The 21,053-nt window shown below is 49.3% G+C and overlaps 1 protein-coding gene across 1 annotated transcript; it reads left to right on the top strand.

Annotated features, from left to right (window-relative positions):
- The first annotated feature begins 1,084 nt into the window (after positions 1-1,084).
- On the top strand, positions 1,085-11,791 carry EDEM1 (ER degradation enhancing alpha-mannosidase like protein 1). Its single transcript, XM_030283398.4, has 12 exons — positions 1,085-1,520; positions 2,673-2,745; positions 4,179-4,282; positions 5,075-5,246; positions 6,341-6,524; positions 7,019-7,193; positions 7,626-7,746; positions 8,146-8,316; positions 8,900-8,973; positions 9,687-9,783; positions 10,500-10,685; positions 11,568-11,791. The coding sequence occupies exons 1-12, from the start codon at positions 1,141-1,143 to the stop codon at positions 11,655-11,657; spliced, it is 1,827 nt and encodes a 608-aa protein (XP_030139258.1). The 5' UTR covers positions 1,085-1,140; the 3' UTR covers positions 11,658-11,791.
- The last annotated feature ends 9,262 nt before the right edge of the window (positions 11,792-21,053 follow it).

The following is a 21,053-nucleotide window of genomic DNA, read 5'->3' as shown; positions in this document are numbered from 1 at the left end:
TTTAAAAGATCCATGAATTCTGCAGACTGAGGAAGGGAATTGAAAGATTGTCCAGGCTAGAGGATTTTATCCAAAGTCAGTATCCAGAAGTCTGGATGGACCACTGAGCTGTGCTACTTGGTTTGGATTTATTCATTCTACCGTTTCTGTTACATTAATTGGAAAACAAAGATCTGACTTCTGAACTACTCTGAAATACAGGCTGAAGACAGATCATTATTGTCTGGTTGTTTGTGCATAGTAAGTCCTTTATTTTTTTTTCTCGTGTAGGCATGTTTCACGTTCTGTCCCATTCCCTTGTAACAAACCAGCAGGCACTTCGGGAAAAGGATGCAGCAGCAGTGTGAAATGCAGCTCAGCTCAGTGACAAGCGACCAGGTCACCGCCAGCCACTCCATGCTGTGAACTCTGGGGTGGCTCGGAGCTGGGTTTCCTCTTTACCTCGCCCAGCTGTGTTTCTTTCTGTTCTTTTGCTTATCTTCATGAGGATTGCTTTTACCAGGAGCGCCGGAGCGAGTTCACTCTCACATGCACCCCTGGCATTTGTCAGCTCCTCTCTTTCTGCAGTTTGGGGACCCGCAGCTGTGCCGGGTCACCCCTGGTGCCGTGCTGCTCCAAATCCCCGTGTCCATCATCCCCCGCAGGGTCCCGGGCCGGGAGGAAGCGTGCCTCGGCTTCCCCGGGGCTGCGGGACCGCGCCTCACGCGTGTCACGGACTGCCCCGTGCCCACCCTGTCCCCGGCCCAGAGCCCTGCGTGCCACTGCGGGGATGGGCACTCCAGCCCTCCTGGGCAGTGCCGGTCCCTGAGCGCCCTTTCCCCGCAGTCCAGCCGCTGTTCCCGGTTCCCGAACCGTTCCCCGAGCGCTGGGCCGTGGCTGTGGCCGCAGGGCAGGGCCCGGCCCCGAGCCGTGCCACGACAGCCCCGCGCCGCCCCGCCCCTTTAACACCGCCGCGCTGTGCCTTTGACTGACACACCGCGCGCCCAATGGTCGACTGCCGTTCAATCCTCCGCGCCGGCTCCACCAATAGCACCGCGGCGTGGGCGGGCCTTTCGACGCTCCCAACCCGTGTTTCCCTTCCGCTCTTAAAGGGGCCGCGGCGCGGCGCGGGCGGCGCCGCTGCGCTATGCGCGGGCGGCCATGCGATGGCGGTCGGTGGTGCTGGGGCTGCTGCTGCTGCGGCTCGGGCTGCAGGCGCTGCTGGTGCTGCTGCCCGCGCTGGCCCGCGGGCTCTGCCTGCACCCGCGCCTGCCCTGCCCCGGCCCGCGGCCGCCCGCGCTGCCCGGGCCGCCCGCGGGCGCGGCGGGCCGCGGGGCCCGGCTGTGGGGCGCGGCGGCGGGCGGCGATGAGTACGAGCGGCGCTACAGCGGCGCCTTCCCGCCGCAGCTGCGGGCGCGGCTGCGGGACGCGGCCCGGGGCATGTTCGTGTTCGGCTACGACAGCTACATGGAGCACGCCTTCCCCCGCGACGAGCTCGACCCGCTGCACTGCCGCGGCCGCGGGCCCGACCGCCGCGACCCGTGAGTGCGGCCGGGAGCGGGGAGCGGCTGCTGAGGGGCCGGGGGAACGAATGGGGGTCCGGGGGAACGAATGGGGGCCGGGGGAGCGGCTGCTGAGGGGACGGGATAACGAATGGGGGCCGGGGGAACGAATGGGTGCCGGGGAACGGCTGCTGAGGGGACGGGTGGGGACCGCGGGGAACGGCTGCTGAGGGGACGGGTTAACGAACGTGGGCTGGGGACCCGGTTAACGAATGTGTAGAAGGGACCCGGTTAATGAGTGTGTGCCGGGAACCGGGGTGGGAATGGCTGCTGGGGGCCTGATTAATGAATTCATTAATAATTAATGAATTAACGAATGTGGGCCGGGGACTCGGGGGAAACGGCTGCTGAGGGGACGGGATAACGAATGGGGACCGGGGGAATGGCTGCTGGGAGCCTGATTAATAAATGTGTGCTGGGGACCCGGTTAATGAATGTGGGCTGAGAACCGGGTGGGAACGGCTGCTGGGACCCGGTTAATGAATGTGGGCCGGGGTCCGGGTGGGAACCGGGTTAGCATCGGTCCGTGTGTGCCTCCCCGGGGTCAGGCTGGGCCCAGCCTCCTCCCGCTGCTGCCCAGCCACGGGGCACTTGGTAAAGGCCATAAGCTAAAATACAAGTTTTACTTCTGTATGAGTCATGGAGAGGTTTGGGTGGGGAGCCTAAATCCCACCCAGTGCCACCCTGCCATGGCAGGGACACCTCCCACTGTCCCAGGCTGCTCCAGCCCCAGTGTCCAGCCTGGCCTTGGGCACTGCCAGGGATCCAGGGGCAGCCCCAGCTGCTCTGGGCACCTGTGCCAGGGCTGCCCACCCTGCCAGGGAACAATTTCCTGTTAATATCCGGTATAAACCTATTCCCCTTAAGGTGGAAGCCATTTCCTCTTGTCCTGTCACTCCAGTTCCTCTCCGTATTTCTTGTAGTCTCCCTTGAGGTACTGGAATTAATTTCTTTCCATAGTGGGGCAGAGCTGTGGAACAGCTGCCCAAGGAGTCATGGAGACATTCCAAACCTACCTGGATAGCTCCTGTGTCACCTGCTCCAGGTGACCCTGCCTGCACAGGGGGTTGGACTGGATGATCTGCACAGATCTCTTCCAGCCTTAACAATTCTGTGGTTCTGCTCTTTCAGCTCCAACCTGAACATCAATGATGTGCTGGGGAACTACTCCCTGACGCTGATCGATGCGCTGGACACGCTGGCGGTGAGTCCTTGGCATGGGGACACTGCCCTGGCCACCCCAGGGACTGCCCTGGCTGGGGCAGCTCCCCAAGGCTTGCCTAGGTGGTGCAAACAGCTGGATCACGAGCTAACAGCTGGATCATAAAACAGCAGTGTCACATGGGGGTAACAGAATGAGAGTAGCTGGAGATGTCAGCAGAGATTTCCAGAAGAGACAGAGGAAATTTTGGAGCTCCTCCCCAGGTTTCAGACAAGACCTCTTTGGGATATGGCCAGGGTGGGTGGATTTGAGCTGGAACTGCTGTGAGTTGCTGAGAGGTCCATCAGGAGGAGGGTTCATTGTGGACACAGTGGCTGGAGGAGCCCTGGTTGTTTCACTTGGCAGACAGGGCCTGACTGACACAGGGATCTGTGTGAAGAGTGGTGAAAGGAAGAAGGGGAAAACCTGTAAAGCTGCTTCTCACCTACATTTCTGATAAAACTGGAAGATAATGTGACGAGCAGCTCATTTCTGTGCTAGTACCAGGCTATGGGGTCATGAGGAAGAGCTGGGCAGGTTTCATTATTCTCATCCATGCAGCAGGGCAGGTTTTGTGCCTTCTGGAGTGTCAGGGCTCACTGATGTGCTGGAGCCATGGGGATGTGTATCTCCTCTGGAGAAGAAGGTGGTTTGGGCTCTTGGGGATATGAAACCCTTCCCATTCTACCCTGGTTCTGCAGCAGTGGTGAGCAGGGCAGCTCTGAGCAGAACTGAAAGCAGAAGTGATGGAAATGTTGGGTTTTACTGAGAGAGAAGTTTGGGATCTGTGCTGTGTGCCTGATAACAGAGCCTTCCTGTCCTCCATCACCAGTGGGGCAGTGCTTAACTTCTTTCCTCAAATCTAAAGGTTCTGGTTGCTAAATCTCTTGTGTTTCAGAAGCTGCTGCATGGGGCAAGCCTGTTCTGCTCCTCATTGCTCAGACCAAACACATGATGCTTCCCCACTGGGTCTGGGTAGTGGGACAGCTGGCACCTGGTGCTTTGGTTTAGAATTTAGGTATGTCCAAGCCTTTCCTTGAACTCAGACCAGCAGGAACCTGTGTTTTCCTTCCACATTCCTGCTCCCCTGAAGCTCAGGCTGAGTTTACATCTGCCTCTGGATGCCGTGGAAATCAATTCCTAGGTTAGACCTGTGGGAAGCAGGCACATGGGAGCTCCTGGATGTGCACTGTTGGGTCAGGGACCTGAAAGGTTGGACTGGTCTTTGGTCAAATAAACATTCAATCAAACTTCATTGTTCTGCAAGATGTGTTTTGTTTGAAGCTGAACTTAACTCTTGAACTGATAGTTCAGGCAGTTTGAATACTCAGTGGGCTGAATCTGACTGCTGGGCTAAGATGTGAACTTGCCATTTTCTTCCCCGACCTTCTTCTGAAGCAACAGTTGTACAAACCAGCTTTGTTTTTCTGTAAAAGGTAATGGGAAACTCCTCAGAATTCCAGAAGGCAGTGAAGTTGGTGATTGACACGGTTTCATTTGACAAAGACTCAACAGTCCAAGTTTTTGAGGCAACAATCAGGTATGTGGTGCTGAGTTTCTGTCTTTAAAGGTTGAAGACTTGTTGTGTGTAATTCAAAGTGAAATCATTGATTAGGAGGTCTTTGGCAGGCTTTATTCCCTAAATTGTTCCTCAAGTAAGCTGTTTCTTAATCTTCTATGAAAATATCCCATCCTTTCATATAGGAAACAATTTTAATCAGTCCTGTGTGACCTGGAGCAGTGGGACAGTGCTTGGCTCTGTGCTTGCAGACTCTGCTTGCAGCAGAGACTCAGATCTGTGCCCAGCAAACAACCCTGGGACAGCTTTTGCCTGGTCTGTTTTTGTTTCATAGGCTTCTGCTCACTATCACTTTCATTTTAGATGGAAAAGATTCTTCTGTGTTGGAAATGGGTTTAGATACCATCTGATTTTGAAGGGTTTCATTTTCCGCATGTCTCAAGCAGTATTTATTTCTGCTTCACTTGACCCTAAAGCCATTCACTTAACCTAAGCCATTATTTTTTCTGAGTGCTAAGTTTATGAAACATCCTTCCTGCCATTTGCAGGGACAAGGAGGTCTTCACTCCTAATCAGACTTGTTACAAGAACTCCTGGGTTAGGTAAATTTTGCAGAACCAAGTTTTGGAACTGTGGCTGACAAAAGCATGACTTTTACATGTGTTCATTACTGGTAAGGGAAAACAAAAAACCACTTTGTGTGGTGCCTGTAAGGAGCACAAAGTAATAATTCTGTCAGGACAGGAGTAAGGCGTTTAGGTGAAGAATGAGGTTCAGAACAGACTGAAAACCTGAATTTTCCTTTTCCCACAGGGTTTTGGGAAGCCTGCTGTCTGCCCACATCATAATTACAGACACCAAGCAGCCCTTTGGTGACATGAGCATTAAGGACTATGACAATGAGCTGCTGCACTTGGCTCATGACCTGGCAGTGAGGCTGCTGCCAGCCTTTGAGAACACCAAAACTGGCATTCCCTATCCCCGGGTGAGTGGCCCCAGCAGCCCTGGGGGAAATAGGCTCAAAGCAGTGTTTCACTTGTCCTGCAACTTAAATTTTGTGCCCTTTTACGTGCACTTGGGGTACTGAGCCTGCTCTAAGTTATTCTAAAATGACACAGGGGAAACTGCCCTGAGTGTTGGTGACGTGGATAATACAAGTTGCTCCTTCTGTCTAGTAAATGTTTTCCCTGGGCTGATTTTCACTGTGTTTATTGTTCCCCGTGGGTCAGCAGTCATTTGTTCCTGTGCTGGTTGGCTGGAGCATTCCCTGCCCTGTGTCACACAGCAGCAAACAATACTGTCATTAACAAGGAATACTGTAAAGGCAAATAGCTGAGGAAAATTACTCTATTGGTGACTTGCTACTAAAACAATTATATTAGAATAAAACTCTTCAGAAATATTTATCATACTGGGCTTGGAATTTGTAATTTTCCTGAAGACTGCTCAGTGGGTTCTCAATATTTGGGATTCTTGGATGCTGCTCTTGTTTTAAGCAGATGCAGTTGGCAAGGAGAAGGATGTCACTACTACTGGAACAATCCTAAACTGCAAAACTATAATTAGCACTTGCCTGGCTGCTCTTAATTTCTGGAGACAGCAGCACTGCTTTTCCTGCAGACCTGCCAGGCTATAGAAATGTGAATTTTCACTTCTGTTCAGGGCCTGGTAAAGCAGCTGAGGGTGGTGTAACTTCCCTTCAGCGCTGTGTTCCATGGGGAAGGGGAGGAGCATCCACTGAGGAAGCTCTTGGTTTCAACAGCACAAACTGAGGGGCAGCAAAGAAGGAAAAGCCTGAATGTTTAGTGAAAGGCATGAAAAAGTGAAGTTTGCAAGGGTTAGCAAGTATAAGAGAAAAACGAGGCTTGCCCACTTTAGGCATGATGCTGTAACGCTGGAAGAAGAATGTCAGGAATTCTCCAGGAAAGCTTTCCAAGCAGCAGTGTGCTGGTTTTGTGTCTCTGTGCACATTCCATGCTGCACGTTGTGCACAAACTACCAAAAAGGCTTGTTCCTGAAGGTGAGGGTGCAGCTGTGAGCACAGCTGGCTGAGTGCAGCCTGCCTGTCCCTGTCCACAGGTGAACCTGAAGAAGGGGGTTCCTCCAGACAGCCACAATGAGACCTGCACAGCAGGAGCTGGGTCCTTGCTGGTGGAGTTTGGGATCCTCAGCAGGCTGCTTGGTGATTCCACCTTCGAGTGGGTGGCCAGGAGAGCTGTGAAGGCCCTGTGGAGCCTCAGGAGCAATAACACTGGACTGCTGGGTAATGTCTGGGTGCTGCTGTGTCAGCCTGCCTCAGGCTGTGCCATCAGGCCACAGGTCCCTCATGTGCCCTCACCTTTGTCCTTCTGCTCCCTCTGTAGCTGTTCAGTCACGTTCTCCTTGTCTACCCAGGGGATGTGTTGAACTAATGGCACTTTGGGGCTTTCTGAGAAAAATGGAGTCTCTGAAAGTCTCCTTGGGGCACAGGTTTTCAACTCAAATTTTTCACAAAACTGGGGAATGGAACTGAAGGCCCTGATTTGTGTCCCCATTAATATAATTCAGATTGGCAGGTGACTAAAAGTACTTAAAATAACTGCATGTGTGTGGGTGTTCCTCAGATGAATGCACCACTGTAACACTTCATCTGATGTCAGTCTTTGATTCTTCCTCCTTGGGAATTTCTGAATGTGTAATATTCCCAAGTCTTGACTGGATTGTTTCTCTCTGATATACTCGGCAACCTCAGACTAAACTTTTTGTTTATTCTGAAAGGAAATGTTGTGAATATCCAGACTGGTCACTGGGTTGGAAAGCAGAGTGGACTGGGAGCAGGGTCAGATTCGTTCTACGAGTACCTGCTGAAGTCCTACATCCTCTTCGGGGAAAAGGAAGACCTGGAGATGTTCAATGCTGCTTATCAGAACATTCAGAACCACTTGAGGAGAGGGTATGTGATTCATGTCAGCATCAATTCCTTGAGCAGTGAATCCTCCAGCAGGATCAGAAACACATCTGTTTATAGTGCTTTGTGTCATGCTCTGTTTTACTGTAAGAAGGAAATCTCATTTCCATGGTCGTCTCCTCATTCCTCAGCAACTGATGGGGTGCAGAGAAGCCAAACTGCTTCCTGTCCCATTTATAAATGTTAAGGCTGAGAAAGGTCTTGCACAGTGTGCTGTGCCCTGCTCACACACACAGTGTGCTGTGCCCTGCTCACCCAGTGTGCTGTGCCCTGCTCACACAGTGTGCTGCTCACACAGTGTGCTGTGCCCTGCTCACACAGTGTGCTGTGCCCTGCTCACACACAGTGCCCTGCTCACACAGTGTGCTGTGTGCTGCTCAAGCAGAGGCATTGCCCTGTTGCTGTTTTCCCTGGCAGGCGGGAGGCCTGCAATGAAGGTGAAGGTGACCCTCCCCTGTATGTCAACGTGAACATGTACACGGGCCAGCTGATGAACACCTGGATTGACTCTCTGCAGGCCTTCTTCCCTGGACTGCAGGTAAGCTTTCCTTCTGGTAAAACCAAGTAGAAAGGCCCATCCTAATCCTGGGCTAGGAATGATTGTGAGTTCTGAGCTGAGCTCCCACCTGTGGGTTTGCATCTGGCTGCTCTGATGAGAGTTCAGTTCAGCTCTGCATTAACACAGCAATGTGGGGAGGCCTGGCCTGTTCTCTGCTAGATCTGAGCGACTTTCAACTTCCCTCTTTTAACCTCAGCATTTGTATTCTGTGCTGTGAGGCTCTGCTAAAGCTTTGACTGCAAAGAATGAATGCATTAGTACTTTTGGGGGGTTATTCTCTGTGTGTTTATGGGAGAAGGCTTGTATTCAATGCCACATTCTCATCTTTGCTGGCCTGCAGCACTAAGTGTGTGCATGTCTTGCTGCTCTTGTGCCCAGGTGTTGATAGGAGATGTGGAAGATGCCATTTGTCTCCATGCCTTCTATTATGCCATCTGGAAACGCTATGGGGCTCTCCCAGAGAGGTACAACTGGCAGCTGCAGGCCCCAGATGTTCCCTTTTACCCGCTGAGGCCGGAGCTGGTGGAGTCCACATATCTTCTGTATCAGGTATTTGACTTCCCTGCGTTGCACATCGTGGCTTGGCCAAAATGCTTTTGTTCAGAAAGTCACTTTATCCCCTGACCTCTGGCCAGCTGAATTCTGGCAGCCCTGGAGCTGCCTCTTGTCATGTGGAGTCTCTGGGCAGGCACTGCAGTGTTGTGCAATGTTGTTGCTCTGCTGTTTGCTTCAAAAATAGCCTTTTTTATAAGGCAGGCAAAACCAGCACTAAGCAACCTTTTCTAAAAGCTGCTGGCAGATTTTACAAGGCAGAGACCTGTGACTGCTCAACCAAAATTGTTGAAGTAAATGTAGCAGCTTTCCTTGCAATGCTGCCCAGGCACAGGTAGAATAAACTAAAATAACTGTCTGCCTACGAGGAAGGGATCAGAGAGTTTGGATTTACTGCAGGTTTTCTAGGATTTGCACTAAAGCAAATGTGAGAAGCTTGCACTGGCTAATCCAAGTCATGCTCCTATAAAGAGAAGTTTGCTGTGATACACAAGACTCTGGTACCATTAGGCCTTTGTTGTGTTATTTTACAGGATTTCAAAATTGCTGACTCTAACTCTTGTCTGTCTTCCTTATTTAGGCCACAAAGAACCCATTTTACCTTCATGTGGGAATGGATATTCTGCAGAGTTTGGAAAAATATACAAAAGCAAAGTCAGTCTTCAATGTTCTTTTCTTCTCTCAGTGCTATATATCTACATTTTATTATACAAATATTATATAGAATCCAGTCTGCCACATGTAGGTAAACCAGAAAACCCAGCCCTCCTTGAAAGCCACAAGTGATGATTTATTTATTGAGCACTTCTTTCTTTCCCATCTGAAAATGAAATTATAGTCCAGTGGCAACTTTATACCTTTGGAATTTTATCACTGCCTTGCAAAGTGCATTGTTGATGATCAGCTGCTAAAAACTGCTGAGAAGAGTAGTTGGGATTTTTCCTAGGGATCCTGCAAGATGATTTCTCACCTCATGGTGTTTAGCTGAACTGAGGGGTGGCCCCTAAGGCAGATGCTGTTGGATATCAGCTTTCAATTCAAGACAGCAGCAGTGAATCCTGACTTTAATACCGAGTAGCTGAACTTCTTGCAAGGCTCAGGGGGAAGACAGTGAATTTTTATTCCTTGTTATTAATTGACTCATTTTCTAGACAAATGTGTAGGGACTGGCCAGGTCAGACATTGCTGGTGAGTGGGGTTCAGGTGATCACAGACCCCTGAACACCCCAGAACCAATACCAGTGAGTGCTTGCACAACAGGATTGTTTGTTTGAACTTCAGCCCTGGCAGCTGGAGTGCTCTGAGGTGAGGGGAGTTGGAGAGCAGGCCAGCTGGAGCTGAACCCAAACCAATGTCCAATGTTGCAGGTGTGGCTATGCCACGTTGCACCACGTGGTGGAGAAGACGAAGGAGGATCGAATGGAGAGCTTTTTTCTCAGTGAAACCTGTAAATATTTGTACCTGGTACGTGTGTGTTCCTCATTGCCAAGGCAACGTGCACAAAAATGGCAGAGGAGGGGGCAGGAGGTTATTAATTATTAATTAGAAACTGCCCTGGGGGTGGGGAATCGTTTATGACAACCTGCTGGGCTCTGGGTTTGTGTGTGGGAGTGATTCAGGCTGAGCTCCTCTTCTTTGACCTCACCCCAGTCTCTGAGCTGGGGCAGCTGCCCAGGTGTGGTTCCTGAACCTGGAGAGCTGCAGGGAAGGAGAGGGAGCAGGGCTGGAGGGAGCTGCTGCTCAGCCCTCAGCTAACTGCTGCTGGCAGCCCTTCTGCCTGGGGCAGCCTCTGCTTTCTCCCCGCTGGGCTTTGGCACTCACTGGAGAAAGCATTTGGGCTGACATTGCCTAAGCCCCTGTTCTCAATCTCCTTTAGTGCAGAAAACCAAATAAATCTGTGACTGAGTGGATGTCAGCCTAGAAATGCCTCACAGAGCAGCTTAGAAAAATAAGGGCTCTTTAAGTTGTGTGAGAAGTTTTTCTTCTGCTCTCCTAACTGCTCAGATCAATCCCTTGCATTAAGACTATTTATTTCCATTTGCTCCAGCGTTATTTAGCACTAAAAGGTATTTTTGTTTGACCCTTCAAAGCGTGAGTACCTGTTTCCAACTGCTTGTTACTGGGAGGTGAAGCTGTGGCACACCTACAATGACTCTGTCTCCCGCCCATCTCTCCTGCAGTTGTTTGATGAAGAGAATCCAGTGCATAAATCTGGGAATAAGTTCATGTTTACTACTGAGGGCCACGTCGTGTCTGTGGACGAGCGCTTCCGGACCTCGCTGTGGGAGGACATCCTGCCTGCACAGGAGGGCAGCGCCCACAGATCCAAACCCCCCGAGCTCAAGGCAGCCAACTTCAGCTCCAACGTAAGGAACACACAGGCTGCTCCTGCCTGGGGAGGGACAGGGGGCAGGCAGCACAGACAGAGCCTTTGCAAGTGCTGCTGGGGAGTGTTTCCTTCAGAAACCTTAAACACCTGAGGAGCTCCCCTGAAAAGCACTTCCAGCAGCAGCATAAATGTGTGGGATTCTGGTGAAGGTGAAACCTGTCCCCTTGGAAGTGTTTTGCAGCTGGTTTTTTTGTTCTTTGTTAATTTACTTCCAGTTATTTTTCCCTTCCCCTTTTCTTGGCCCTTAAAACTCTCCAGTGTTGCTGTCAGGGGCAAAGGGAGAAGCAGAGGAGCATCTAAACCAAGCTTTGTCTTCCTCAGTGTGATTTTGGGGGATGTAAAGGGCACCTTTCTTAGCTCAACTCACTGACCCCAGAGCTGTGGCTCCAGTGCCCATCACCAACCAAAGCAGATCTGGTTTTAATCACAGAATGGTTCGAGTTGAAAGGACCTTAAAGATCATCTCATTCCACCCCCATGGGCAAGGACACCTGCCACTAGAGCAGTTAAGGACAATTTTTTAAAATATCTCCTGGTAGGTTCTGGTGTGGTTCCTTCCCTCCTCCCTGCAGAGCTCCAGAAAAAGAGCATTATTTGAAATGTTCACAGTTGTCATAGTGAAGGAATCTCAGTTGCACAACAAGCTGTGTGTTTGGAAGCTGCAGCCTGCACTGAGGAAACACTTGCTGCTCATTTATGGGGTTTGTGCTGGAAGTCTGCAAAGAAGGAGGGAAAGTTGGAGGAAAAAGTGTTATTTGGTGCAGTTTTCTGTACTGGGAGGGTCTGAAAGGATTGCAGAGGGGATGGGCTTGCCTGGGTTTGGATGTGAGTTTTTAAAAGATGTCAATTTTCTCGACAGTGTAACAGAGTCCCTGATGAGAGGAGGTACCTGCTGCCCCTGAAAAGCAACTACATGAGACAGATCGACAGAATGGTGGGACTGATCTGAGGGGCTCTGCAGGGGAACTGGGGAGGAGCTTGGCATTCCTCTGCAGACATTCCTCCCCTTCAGCTGCTCCCTGCACAGCCCGAGCCCCCAGGTGTGCCCTGGGCCCGTGGTCAGCCCTGGACACAGAGGGGATGGAGCTCAGTCCTCCGAGCGGGGTAACCTCCTGTGCCACCTGAACAAACAGCTCTTGTTTCAAGACTTCCTATGAGAAATGTTGTTGCAAATGAAGGCTGAATATATTTTAGAAGAAAAAGAAGGCAAACTGGCCTGTGCCACTTAGCTACCTCTTTGTAGCTGTGTTACAGATGTCCCTCTAGAGCAGGGTCTGGTATTTAATTTGTAATGATCTCGGGGCTTGGGGACGGAGTGGGGAAGTGCAATTTTTTACACCAAGTTGAATTGTTGAATTCTTCTGACTAGCAATACACAACCTAAAGGTCTGCTCAGGTAGGAACCCAGTGGGTTTGCTGAAACAAAACTGCTCTGTGTACTCTTGGAAAGATCACTCCTGGTGGTGCAAGAGCTGCTGGTAGAGTCTGACATCCCTCAAAGCCACGGCTGATAGAACCTGCAGGGCTGTGAGAGCCTGTAGCTGCAGAAACCAGTGATCAAACCAATCCAGGTGCCTTTTTGGAAGGGAACGGGGGGAGGGAAGGGGGAATTGCAGAGCCACTCAGGCAGAAGTTCCCAAAGTTTCCTTGGTTGCCATGTTTTAGTGCCTTTTCAGGAGAGATGCTGCTAAGAACTGGTGTCACAGTACATGAAGAACAAACTATTTCACATTCCTGACAGGATTCATGTGTTAGTGCCTTAAGTTCTCTTCACTAGCAGGGAAACTGAGCTTCCTTGGGAAGATGGAAAAGTATTTCTGATGAGCTGGTTGCAAAATACAGTGGAACCCAAAAAGAGAAGTTTGGAGTTTTTTTGAAGATACCGGAAAAATATCTGAAATTTCAGGAAGAAGGCAGTTAAGGGCTTGAGGGATGACAACAGAGGCCAGAACAACTATTTTAAATATAACAAGTTGGGGTTTTTTTCCCGTGGTTGCATATATACTTCTAACTTTTGACTACAGGTGAAGTAGTAGCATGTTATTTTTGGGTTAATGACTTTTAAAGTGAGGCATAAATACAAGGGCAACTTGATCTGCTGTATTTTCACCTTCTTACAACAACAATGGTTTTCATAAACCACGTGTTGCAACTCAAAACATTTCTAATAAATATGAAGTTTGTGCTGGAGAGGTTATTGTTGGAATCTTTTAATGTACAGGTGCATCTCAGGGACTTTGTTATAGAATCTTCTATTCCATGATAGTTGAATCTTGTATTCAGGCAAAAAAAAAAAATCATGTCTTCTTAGTCTTATTATGTGTGTTTGAGGGGGTGAAGGGTTGCAGGGGGCAGAGGGAAATAGGTGAAAATTTCCCAAAATATTGCAATAGAAGGGGTTGCCTTGGTGTTTGAGGCAGCTGGTGATTCCAGCTCCTGTAGAATTGGCTTTGCCAGAGGTATTCCTGGAGTGTGTGAAAGGAAAAGAGGAATTCCAGGTGTTGTGCTGCAGGAGGTGCTGGGGGAGGTTCAGGCTGAGAAGGGCAGAGGCAGGGGCACTTCTGCCCACCCAGAGGTGCAGAGGGCCCTTGGGTGCTGCTCCTGGGCCAGCTGGGCTCACCCAGCTCGGAGTGAGGAGTGCTGGGGTGGGAGCCCAGCACAGCATCCCACAGTGGTAGTGCCAGGGTGGGCAGGATTTGGGGATGGGCAGGACGCCAGGAAGGACAGGACACCAGGACAGACACACCCTAAGTGCTGTGGTGGCTTCTCCTGGACCAGGTTTGTCCCTGACTCCCAGTTTAGCTCCCTGAGTGTGACTGGCCACTCTCTCTGTGATTGTGCCTCTGAGCTCCTGAACCCAGGGGAGGGTCCCAGCCCAGGATTGTGCACAGAATGTGTTCCAGAGCCTTCCAGAGAGAATTCCAGGGCTGGGAGGAAGTTGCACAACTCTTGCCATTGTGTTTTCCTTGTGATTGCCAGGAGTAGTGGAAGGTGCCTGAGAATGAGAGCAGCCCAGACAGGAATTGCAGCCTTCCAGCCAGACAAGGTCCGCTTCCCTTGGGAATTGCTTTGGAATTTCTGCTGCCAGGTGATGTGACAGTCATCTTTCCATAATAATGCTCTTTATCCTCACAGAAGCTGGTGGTAAAAGACTCTGTTCCTTCAGAAGCCAACTTTTCTTCCTCTTTGTTCTGAAACTGCTTGGATACGTTTTTACTCTGTAAGGGCACCTGTTATGCACAAAAATGAGAGCTTTTGTACAAGTCAATGGCATCAAAATGGAGCTGGTAACAGTGCTGGAATCACCTGCTGAAATAGACTCTTGTATTTCTTGGTATCATGTGCAATATCGGGTTTTCTGAACTAAAAGTGCCATGTATGCTTAATTGTTATTTATCCATGAAGTATTTAACTGAGGACAGGAAACTTGGAAGAGGACCAAATGTGCTTTCATGAAATGTCCTGAATTTTCAACACTTGGCTTGCCTTTTGCAAATCTCCATTAAAAAATAGTGTATTTATGTACTTTGATGTGTGTTTCTCCTGTATAGGGGACCTCCCTGCACCTTCTGTACACTGGGATTTCATCTGGTTAGAGCTGGGAGAATCCCATTTATTCTTCCTATAGGAGAATAAACCCACCCCAAAACAACAGGGCTCTTCTCCCCTTGTTCCTCTTTGTCTCCGTGAGCATTTGGGGGCAGCTGAGAGCATTTGGGATTGCTGTGGGATAAGTGTGGCAGTTCTGTGTCATGAGCAAGTCCTGACCTCCCTGCTGGGATCCCCAATCCTTTGTCCAGTCAGGCCATGAAAAGCCTGGTTCAGGTGGGAATTCTGCACCAAGAGCCTTGCTGGGCTCTGCAGCCCATGGATGCCCAGCTGGGAAACAGCTGGTGCTGGCTTTGAGAGCAGGAACGTGGAAAAGCTGTCTGACCATCCCTTTGATTCATTGGTTCTCTCTTTTCCCCTCCTGGATTTGTTTTCTGTCTGATGAGCATTCTCCCTTGTGCTGTTTCCTGGTTTGCAGCCTGTGCAAAGGCTGTTGCAGCTGGCAGGACGTTTGCTGTGTCCAGATCAAACTCCACCTTCCAGGGAAATGTCTGCTGGACATCCGTGATGGGGATTTTGCAGTGGTTTTCAGATTCCTCTGGGATTTGGGATAGTGAGATCTTTGCCTTTCTTAACTTTTGCTGCATTCAGACTTCTAAGAGTCAAATCTAAAGTGAATGTAAAGGGGCTGGAATGCTGATTTTGATGGTTTTTTCCCTGTGGCTGCACATTTTCCAGTGGAGTCGCTGCCCTGAGCTGCTGTTTGCTGTCATTCCTCAGCTTTTCTTGCAGCCTCATCTGCTCCCAGAGCATTGAGCAGCTCTGGGTGAGACTGAATGCTTTGACTGCAGATTTTCCAGCCCACTTTTGAGAAATTATCTCAAAAAAAGCCATTCTGCCATTGTTGCTTTCCTGAGTGTAGCGAGATCGCTTGTGATACAAGATTTAAAATCCAAAAATGTGATGGAAAACTCACTTTTTTAGAGCAAAACGCGTGGGACTACCTCGGTTTTAGAGCAGGCCAGAGGTCTGGGATGCTGTAGCTCCGGTTTGCCTCCAGCAGAGCCCTCCCTTGTGCCGCCGTTCGAGGCTTTGGCTGAGCCACCAAAACCTCGGTGTCCCTCGGGGGCATTGCTGGGAAAAGCAGTTCTGCAGCTTCCCGGGAAATGTGGGAAAATGTGGGATCGGCACTGCCCGGGGAGCTGCACAGCATCGCCGGCAGGACAGGGACAGGGACAGGGAGGTGGCACTGCTCCTTCCCAGAGATGTTCACCTTTATGGGACAGGGACAGGGAGGTGGCACTGCTCCTTTCTAGAGATGTTCACCTTTATCTGGGTCGGAACTGCTTTGTGGATTGTGGGGAGCATTCCCTGGAATCTGGAGATCATGGGAAACACTCCCTGGAATTTGGAGATTATGGGGAGAACTCCCTGGAATTTCAAGATCATGGGGAGAACTCCCTGGAATTTGGAGATTATAGGGAGAACTCCCTGGAATTTGGAGATCATGGGGAGAACTCCCTGGAATTTGGAGATTGTGGGGAGAACTCTCTGGAATCTGGAGATCATGGGGAGAACTCCCTGGAATTTGGAGATTATGGGGAGAACTCGCTGGAATTTGGAGATTATAGGGAGAACTCCCTGAGATCTGGAGATCATGGGGAGAACTCCCTGGAATCTGGAGATCATGGGGAGAACTCCCTGGAATTTGGAGATTATGGGGAGAACTGCCTGGAATCTGGAGATTGTGGGGAGAATTCCCTTGGCATTGGAAGATCATATGGAGAACTCCCTTGGATTTTCCACACTCGAGGCAGGTGCTCTAAAATACAAAAAAACCCAGACAAATTAAATGAGGGAAAAAAAAAAGAATATTTCAGTTTATTAATACTTTTGAATAATTGAAATTACTCGCTGGGTAAGGCCCGGGGGCTTTCCAATAATGGCAATCTGCATACTGTTAATTATTTATAATGTTCATTTGGGCTAAGTCATTGCTAACATGAACAGCTCTTGGAAAGCTCCATGAATCATCATCCTCGTGGTGTGGCACCAGCGTGGTTCTGTCACAGAACTTCATGTGGAATACAAACCTCTGGCCTGAAAAAACACTGCTTTTCCCCCTGCTGCCTTCCAGAGGAGATGGATTTTCTACAGCAGCCTTCAGGAGGAAAAATGAACTCTGGAACGAGTATTTAAATAAGCATTTTTAATAGATCAAATATCCCCGTGCTCACAGACGCTGCTTAATGAGAAAACAGATTATGTGGGAGCTACAGATTCTCCTTTTTTAACATTTATGTGCGAGTGATTCCCTCTCCTTTCCTTTTGCTTCCCTGCCTGCAGCGAGTGCAGGGATCTGGGGGAGCTGGTGGGGGGCAGGCAGGATAATTATCCATCATCTGGTGGCAGAAAAATCAAATTCAGCCGAGCTGGGGTTGTTTGGGTTTTTTTTTTCTTTTTTTTTTTTTCTTTTTCCCTTTGCTTTATTTTCCTTTTTTCCCCTCCCTTCTTTTCTTCCTTTCCTTACCCTTCCTTTTCCCTTCTTTTTTTTCCCTTTCTTTATTTTTTTCCTGGCTGGGAATGTGTGCTCAGGAGAAGGGAGGGAGGTCTGATGTCACATCTGGGATTCCCTGGAACTGAGGCTGTTTGGGTGTCAGTGGAGGTCACAGAGATGTTGGGATAATCCCCTGGTTTATCCACCCCTTCCTCGCCCTGGGAATGTGGAGATGGAGCAGAGCAAGGATGGGTCTGTGGAAGGGGTTTAGAAAGTACATTTAAAACCTCAGAAATGCCATTAAAAATGTTTATTTTACGTTTATTCCTGCACTTTGTCAGCTGGACTGGCCATGATCATCAAAATCCCATTTTGGGGGAGAAAACCTTGCTCAGCCCATCCTTCCCCTTTCTTTTCCAGCTTTCTCTCCACATTTACCCTGGAATGATTTCTCCTCCGTGCAGAGGAATGCTTCAGCTCGATGATTAATTAGTATTGCTATTAATACAAGATGCAATTCCATTGGACTAATCTATCTTATTGGTCAGGCTTTAATTAATTAGGTAATAAAAGCAACCCTAAAAAAACGCCTTTGAATGCTGCTTAATGAAACCCATGGATCTACTTATTAAGAATTAAAACCTTTCTCTCTTTGATACTTCTCTGCTTTATTAAACTATGCTCCATTGCTTTGTGTGGTTTGTCCCATCAATAACGAGATTCTTTCTTCTGAATTGCTTGGTGTGAGCCAAGAAATCTCATATTATCTAATTAGGGACAGCTCTGCCTGCATAATGAACAGAGCAGCAGCAAACCCCGTTTGTTCTGGGCATTTTGTGGTGGTATAATTATTAAAAAGCTCCAGTCTCACACACCCTACAGCTGTTTCCAAATAAAAAACCAACTCTGTGGAGGAAGAACTGTTCCACCCCTGGGACACAGCCTGCCTGGATCCCAGAGGTGCTGGAGGAAAACCCTGGGAGGAATTTGCTTGGTCTGGATGCATCCACCCCCCCCTGCTTCTGGATTTTGTGCCCCAGCATTATTTTGGTGCCAGCAGGTTGTGAACAGTGGGTGAAGCAGAGGCTCCTGCTTTGCTTTCTGCTGCTGCCTTTCCTTCCTCCTGCCCAGGAAGGTTTCTGGGTTTTTTTAAAGTTCCTTTCCCTTTCCCTCCCCTTCTTTTTTTCCCTTTCTTTTTTTTATCCCTTTTTTTTCTCCTGCCTGGGAAGGAGAAGGGATGAGGTCAGAGGGGTTTCACTGGGATTCCCTGTGATGGAAGTTCAGGGAATTCTCAGCTCAGAGGTTTTGACACTGAAAGAATCCAGAGGTTCTTTTTTTGAGTTTCACCCTCTGTGTCAAACCATTTCTGGTGCCAGCATGGGAGGAGCTGTAATTCCACATTTTTGGCTGTGTCCTGAGGGATTCTCTCCAGCTGTTCCCCTCCTGGCTCCTGCAGCTTTCCCAGCTGATTCCAATCTGTAAATCCATGATTTTCCAAGGCAGAGGCTCTGGAAAGGACAGATGGCAACAGGGAATGCAGGAAAGTTTTTTTTTTTTTTAAAGAAACAGTAAATTTAGAGAAAGCCAAGGAGGCACAAAATGATTGTCAAGATGTAATTATTGCAGGAGTGAAAGCAAGGCAGGCTGCTTGAACCTGCTGCTCGGGGTTATATTCATATGGAGCATTTAATCATTAGGGAGATGGAATTAGTTCACCCAGACTGATCTCCAAGCTGAACTGGAAAGTTGGACACAAAGATAATTTCATAAACTTCCTCAGAATAATAATTCTCCTGGACAATGATGCTGAAGGACATCACCTTGTGGGGCTCTGATTTCCACGTGTGCTTCACCTGGGAAGAAAACTGAAAGCTGGAAAATGGAGCTGCTGGTTTTGGGAGAAAAGATTGGCAATGTTTTATCTCCCATGCTGAGGCTCAGGCCTGGGGGGAAGGTTTCCTGAATGTTCAGTGTTTCTGCTTTATTTTTTTTGCTTTTTAATTGAAGGTTTGGTTGGGGAATATTTAAGGGAAGTGCCTTTCTTCTCTCAGTGTTTAATCTCCAGGCAGGAACTGTGATTTTAGCAGCCCCTCTTCAGTTTCTAATCCCAAGTGTAGTTGGGTTCAACTGCCAGAATTTGTCTGAAGGATGGAAAAAATTGGGATAATAATTGCAGCAAATTTTTGGGAATTGTTACAATGAAATAATGAGAATCAGGGGACTGTAATTAACAAGTAATTATCAGAGGGTTTTGCAGGGGGTCAGGACCTGCCCTTCCAGCTTCTCCTGGCTTTGAGGTACATTTCATAAAGCCTTTTTTTGGGGGGTGAAATGTTGTAAAACTGCCCCTCATCGCTGCTGCTTGTTCCCATCCACCTGATCCAGGTAAACTTGGCTGGACTCTGGTTTTCCCCACCTAAAATTTGGGAACATTGCTCTGACCATGGCAGATTTCAGAGCCTTTTACTGGTTTGAGTGTTTGCAGTGGTGGGGAGGGGTGGTGGGATGGTTTGGGAAGGTGGGGGTCGGTCAGAGGCTGCTCTGATGTCCTGGAAGTGTTTTCCCAGCTCGGGGAAATGAGGAGTGGGGCCATCCATCAGCCAGAGCTGGGGCTGGGAGCCAGGGACAGGGGCTGGAATTCAGGGCTGGAATTCAGGGCTGGAATCCAGGGCTGGAATTCAGGGCTGGAATTCAGGGCTGGAATTCAGGGCTGGCCTCCCCCGTGTGCTCTGTGGGTCAGGAGAGGACTCCCAGTCTGAACTGGGAGCTGCCCAGTTTGCCAGTGATCCGCTAAGGGCACAGCCCGTTGCTTAGCTGAATTATCAAAGTGCTTTTCAAACTTCTCAAAAGTGGAGATGTTCTGTTTGTCCTTGAAGTTTTGTATGAGAGGGAAAAAAAAGTAATTTATAACCCAAAACTGACTCCAAGTTTTAAAAAATGAATGCAAAGCAGAGCTGGCAAATAAGGGATGCTGCTGCTCCCTGGGATCCTTCAGGAGAGAGCAGCTGTGCAGTCTGCAGCAGCAGCTGAAAAATGCACCCCAAGTGATGCTCTGCAAGAGTTTCACTGCCCCCATGAGCGAGTTCAGGGAAAAAGGGAATGTTTAACAGCCTGGAGAAGGAGGCAGGCACCTGTGGCAGGGGAGGCAGCCCCGGAGTGTTCCAGGGGATGCTCTCGTGTGGAGCTGTCTGCTGCAAACAAAGGAAATCTGTAGCTGGCTATTGCCAGATGACTCAGAATAATGACAGTGTGAGCAGTAAACAGTTTTAATTTATACAGGTGACATTTAAAATGCAAATCAGACCTTAAGATAATTGCTGGAAAGAAGGGAGCCTCTGTTGGTTTAGGGAATATTTCCAGTTTCTATGGAAATGATTTGTAGTGCAGATGGAGGAAGGAGCTGGTGCCCCACAGGGCCTGGCTGGAGCTGCTGCCCCCAGGGTCTGCTCAAAGGGAGTGCCTGGGCACAGCAGCGGGGCTCAGGGGGCTTCCTGGGGGAAAAAGTTCTCAAATCTGTTGGAAAAAGAGAATTGTTCTTTCCTCTGGAAATGAAATGAAATGAGGTGGTGCCACCATAAATGTGTGTGCCCGGAGTGCCACCTCTGCCCAGGGAGGAGGGACAGCACAGGGGATGGCTGCCCCAGGCAGGAGCAGGGTTAGGGGGCTTTGGGAGGGAGCCCCGAGTGCTTTCTGCTGCTCAGGGGATTTCTGGGAGCTCTGCCCTGAATAATTTCCTCTTTTGTGGGAATCCAGGGCTTCCCTCTGGCTGCCCTGGGACCCTGGCAGGGGTCAGAACCCCCCTGGACAGAGCTCCCAGAGACACTGGCTGTGATCTCTGCCCATGGAAAAGAGTTTTCAATCTTACAGGATGAATTACCAGCTCTGAGTGTTTGATATAAGCAATAATTAAGTGTGGCACGGGTGCAAAAGTAAAATTTTAGGATTCTAGATTAGGGGTCCAAAGGGGACAAGATGGAGGAAATTGGGTGTGCCTTGTCCTTTTTCTCCTTCTTCATGCCCTCCATGTTTCACTGTGGTGTTGGCATTTTTCTGTTGGTTCAGGCTGGGGACACACTGTCCAACGTAGGTGACAGATATTGGCACGTTATTGTAAATCCAGCACAGGTAGTTTGTGGTATTTAATGTTTGTACCATCCCACTGAGGGCAGAGCCCCACACGCTGCCCTGCAGGACAGAGCTGCGGCAGGGCAGCAGAACATGCTAGAGATAAACAGAATAAACAACCTTGAAACAGCACAGACCAATTATGGCTTCTGCTTTGGCAGTGGGGCTGACAGA

The sequence above is a fragment of the Taeniopygia guttata genome, chromosome 12, assembly GCF_048771995.1.
Source record: "Taeniopygia guttata chromosome 12, bTaeGut7.mat, whole genome shotgun sequence".
NCBI classification, from domain to species: Eukaryota; Metazoa; Chordata; class Aves; order Passeriformes; family Estrildidae; genus Taeniopygia; species Taeniopygia guttata.
This window is presented reverse-complemented; position numbering and strand designations above follow the sequence as displayed.

What these genes read in the sequence shown, in the direction of transcription:
- EDEM1 (XM_030283398.4), top strand. Translation starts at nt 1,141, where the DNA reads ATGCGATGGCGGTCGGTGGTGCTGGGGCTGCTGCTGCTGCGGCTCGGG. An exon ending in CAGAACCACTTGAGGAGAGG is followed by an intron (nt 7,194 to 7,625) that starts GTATGTGATTCA and finishes TTTCCCTGGCAG; the next exon opens with GCGGGAGGCCTGCAATGAAG. An exon ending in CCACATATCTTCTGTATCAG is followed by an intron (nt 8,317 to 8,899) that starts GTATTTGACTTC and finishes TTCCTTATTTAG; the next exon opens with GCCACAAAGAACCCATTTTA.